The sequence below is a fragment of the Colobus angolensis genome, unplaced genomic scaffold (assembly GCF_000951035.1).
Source record: "Colobus angolensis palliatus isolate OR3802 unplaced genomic scaffold, Cang.pa_1.0 Scaffold22, whole genome shotgun sequence".
NCBI classification, from domain to species: Eukaryota; Metazoa; Chordata; class Mammalia; order Primates; family Cercopithecidae; genus Colobus; species Colobus angolensis.
The window spans coordinates 4,158,860-4,163,010 of record NW_012115377.1 but is presented as its reverse complement, the minus strand read 5'-3'; the positions used below and the strand labels follow the sequence as shown (position 1 = coordinate 4,163,010).

Below are 4,151 nucleotides of genomic sequence, written 5' to 3'. Positions count from 1 at the left end.
CCGGGGAGGGGGATAGGTTGAAGTGGGGGGGGGTGTAGGAGGATGTAGAGAATGAGGACGAATGAACGGAGGGATGGATGCACGGATGGACGGATGGACGCGAAAAGAAAAAAGGAAAAACAAAATGGAGAAAAGAAAAAAACGGTAAGAAAACCACAACTCAAGATACACAATCACACAGAGAAAACGCATGCGGGAGTGACACAAAAAAATCTGGAAGGTGGCGGGGAGGATGTTGAACTGTAAGCCCGAAAGCCAGAACTCTCACACCCCCGGTATCTCCTAGGTCTCTGGACTGTTATGTCCGGGAGCAAGCATGGGTCCAGGAGGCAGGGAGGCCCATGTCTCTCTGTCCACTTAGCTTTCTGGGCTGACAGTCTAGAAGACGCATGCAGGAATCCAGGTCTCAGACAGGTGTGAGGCCACAGAGGACACAAAAGATAAACAAACAAAAATAAAACCACAAGCTGAGAGGGAGTGGAAGGCAGGACAATGAGAGGGGTTAGGGGCGTCAGAGGTTTAAGCTCGGGGATCACAGGTGTAAGTCGAGGAGAGGTATGAGAGTGTAAGTCAAGAGGGACCCAGAGTATAAATCAAAGTTTTGTATAAACCAAGGGTGCTAAGGTATATTAAAACACAAAAACCCAAGAAAATAGGACGTGCAGGGTGGCTCCCGGAGTCCCATCAGCAGGATGGAGAGAGAAACTCGGGGAGTCCCCAGGGATGGTGTCACCAGCCCTCAGGCCAGCCCTGAATTCCACCAGCAGGTCTTCTCCCAGCATCCCGAGAAGCAGCAGACAAACGCCACAAACCTCCCCACCCTGCCCCCGCCTTCGCCTCGGGGGGACTCCCAGGCCAAGCGGCCCGCCCGCCTTCCTTCCCTCCAGCCCGGGCTGGCAGCCAAGAGGAAAATTCCTGCCCGGGACTCGGCGTTCAGGCAGCTGGGGCTGACTCAATAGGGGCCCCACTGTCCCCACCTCACTGTCCTTCTCCCCCACCATCCCAAGGGTCCCGGCCCCCACCTTGTTCTTCTTGCCAAAGGGCCAGCGCTTGGTGCGGATGCGGCCTGGGCCTCGGAGCTCAGGACGTCCTTCCGATGGGGTGCCCAGACTGCTGTCCGAGGGTGCACGGTTCATGGGCTGGCTGAAGTCCTCGAATTCCACGTCGCCCGGGCGGGCAAAACCTGACTTGTGCAGCTCTATAAGGACTTGGGAGTCCTGGGGGAGGGGGACAGTGGATGAGTAGTCAAGTGACTAGCATATGGGGACTTCCCTCCGCCCTTCCCATGGCCCACTGGACCCAGACCAGGCACCCACGTTCTTGGGATCCACAGCATTTGCAGCCACCTTCATGCCCTCCAAGCACTTGGCGATGATGGGCACCACCTCCAGCTCGGCCTCCGACAGGAGCCCATACCCGGCACCCAGGCGGGTGGCCCTGCGTTCATCCATGTCTTGGAGCTTCTGTAGGGACAGGGACAAGGGTGGCTCAGGGGTGCTAACAGAGGGACTAGAAGCACAGTGATTCACTCTGCAAATATGATCGCACTCCACGCTGGCCCCAGCCCCAAGCCAGTCTGGAGGGGAAGACGGAGTCAGGAAGAGAGGCTCCAGCCCAGTGTGGTTGGGGAGAGACAGAGTGCCAGGGGGATCTCAGAGGGGGATGCCTGCCTAGGGGGTCAGCAAAGGCTTCTCAAAGGAGGAGACAAGGGAGCAGGGATTTGAAGAAAAAGCAGAACCAGCCCTGATACTCCCAGGGCCAGGGATGGGACAGAGAATGGAGTGCTAGATTGAAAACAGAAGAGGGGAAATTTGAGACCTTTCTCAGAGGTTCTTAGAGGTAGAGCTTAAAATAAGAAGTAGGAATTTCAAAAGGAAAGAAACCTTGCCTGAGCCCAGGGGTTCTAGGCTGTAGTGAGCTGTGATTGCGCCACTGCACTCCTGCCTGGGTGACAGAGCCAGGCCCCATCTCTCTATAGAAGTAAATAAACAAACAAGTAAAAGGCATGCCCAGCAGGAAGAACAGCTGACTAAAAGCACAGCTCACTGTTATGATAGGTTTCTGATTCCCTTTCAATCTAGGGACTGGGACATTGCAGCTGGGGTTTTGACGAATGTGTAGGAGTTGGCTAACATTTGGGGGCTTTCGGGAAGGTAGGTCTGAGAACCGGGAGCACTCACATCGAATATCTGGGGCATCTGTGAAAAATAGAAGTGGGCTTGGTCTCGGTTGAAGCGCTGCAGTTGAGCTGCATATTCGTTTTTGCTTTCTTCGGCCATATGACTCCGAAGGTGGGCTTGCTGCTTGGCCTGAGGAATGAGGAGGTGGAAGGTACTGCCAGGTTCTGGTCACGTCCGACCCGGACCCCCTAAGCTTGTCCCAGACCCCGCCACCCCCCCACACACCTTCTCCACGTCAGCCTTGGTGGCGTTGATATCCTGGTCTAGCCGTTCAGCAGTCTGGGCTGCCTTCTCTGCCTCCCGGCAGTCCCGCTCAAATTTACGCTTACTCTGTGTAGGGGACAGAACCAGAGTGAGGGAGCCACCCTCCCTAAGACAGCAGGGTGGGAAACCAAGGTTTCAGGGATTGTTGGGATGTCAACCAGTAAGTAGGGGACAAGGGCGTACTGGAAGCCTATGGGGCAGGGAAGGCCCAGGTCTGACAAAGAGGGCAGGTCCCTGACTCCGGGATCCGCAACCCTGAGTCCGTGCCTCCGGGCCACAGTCACTGCCACCTCTGCAAACTCACATTCTCCAGCTGTTTGAAGCCGTTTTCCAGCTGCTGCTGGGCCCGCCGCCCTTCTTGGAAGTGCTACAGAAAGAAGAGCGATAAGGCTCGCCAGGGTTCCAGCAGGAGCCCTTTGCAAAACCTGAATGGGGGGTGGGGTCCTCACCATCTTCCTCTCCTGTTTCATCTCTTGTGAGTACTTGGTCAGCTCAAGACACACACGGACACTGAGGTTCTCGGCCACCAACTCCCGCTGGCCTGCAAAGTCATTCACCTCCTGGAGAATCTGTACGAAGGACTGTTGCTGGCTGAATCTGGGGTAGGATGAGAATCAGGGAACAGGGAGAGTCAGGCCCCCCAAATAGGCTGATGCCCCAGGACGCACCTCCAGGTGGAAAAGGGTTAAGCCCCAATAATTTAATCCTTGAAGCAATGACAAGTTGTGGTCCATGTTCCCATGTTCCTTAACCCCAACCTTTGAGTAGAATGTATCTTTTTTTTTTTTTTTTTGAGACAGGGTCTTGCTGTCACCCAGGCTGCAGTGCAGTGGCATGATCGCGTCTCACTGCAGCCTCAAACTCCTGGGCTCAAGTGATCCTCCCACCTCAGGCTCCCAAATAGCTGGGACCACAGGCACACGCCACCATACCTGGATAATGGTTTTTTTTTTTTTTTTTGAGATGAGGTCTCAAACTCTAATCCCCCCGAACTCTGCCTCTTCCCGCCTCGCCCTCCCAAAGTGCTGGGAGTACAGGTGTGAGCCACTGCACTGGACCTCGAATGTATTTTGGAACATAGAATTTTCCAGTTTTTAAAGATGGTATACTGCGGTCAAGAGATCAAGACCATCCTGGCTAACACGGTGAAACCCTGTCTCTACTAAAACTACAAAAAATTAGCCGGGTATGGTGGCATGTGCCTTAGTCCCAGCTACTAAGGAGGCTGAGGCAGGAGAATTGCTTGAACCCGAGAGGTGGAGGTTGCAGCGAGCCGAGATTGTGCCACTGCACTCCAGACTGGGTGACGGAGCGAGACTCCATCTCAAAAAAAATAAATAAATAAAATAAAGATGGTGTACAAGGCTTATACCATCTTTCATGCATCATTTCAGTGGGGTTGGGGACATGATTTTATAATCAAACACCATATCTATTTTTTTTTTTTTTGAGACAGTCTCACTCTGTTGCCCAAGCTGGAGTGCAGTGGTGCGATCTCGGCTCACTGCAACCTCCGCCTCCTGGGTTCAAGCGATTCTCATGCCTTAGCCTCCCGAGTAGCTGGGATTACAGGCACCCACCACAACACCTGGCTAATGTTTGTATTTTTAGAAGAGACAAGGTTTCACCACATTGGCCAGGCTGGTCTCGAACTCCTGACCTCAAGTGATCCACCCACCTGGGCCTCCCAAGGTGCTGGGATTACAG

The 4,151-nt window shown here is 53.9% G+C and overlaps 1 protein-coding gene across 2 annotated transcripts in view; it reads right to left on the bottom strand.

Annotated features, from left to right (window-relative positions):
* The window catches only part of TRIP10 (thyroid hormone receptor interactor 10), a 7,303-nt gene that overhangs the window by 637 nt on the left and 2,515 nt on the right, over positions 1–4,151 (bottom strand). The window contains exons 4-9 of one of the 2 annotated variants that reach the window (XM_011943548.1): positions 2,894–3,041; positions 2,749–2,811; positions 2,406–2,510; positions 2,181–2,309; positions 1,317–1,463; positions 1,023–1,217 (exon numbers count right to left, since the gene is read on the bottom strand). In XM_011943548.1, coding sequence (XP_011798938.1) covers positions 1,023–1,217; positions 1,317–1,463; positions 2,181–2,309; positions 2,406–2,510; positions 2,749–2,811; positions 2,894–3,041 — 787 coding nt within the window. Of the gene's footprint in view, positions 1–85; positions 1,218–1,316; positions 1,464–2,180; positions 2,310–2,405; positions 2,511–2,748; positions 2,812–2,893; positions 3,042–4,151 lie in introns of those variants that run through there. The other variant, XM_011943547.1, reaches the window with a different exon arrangement.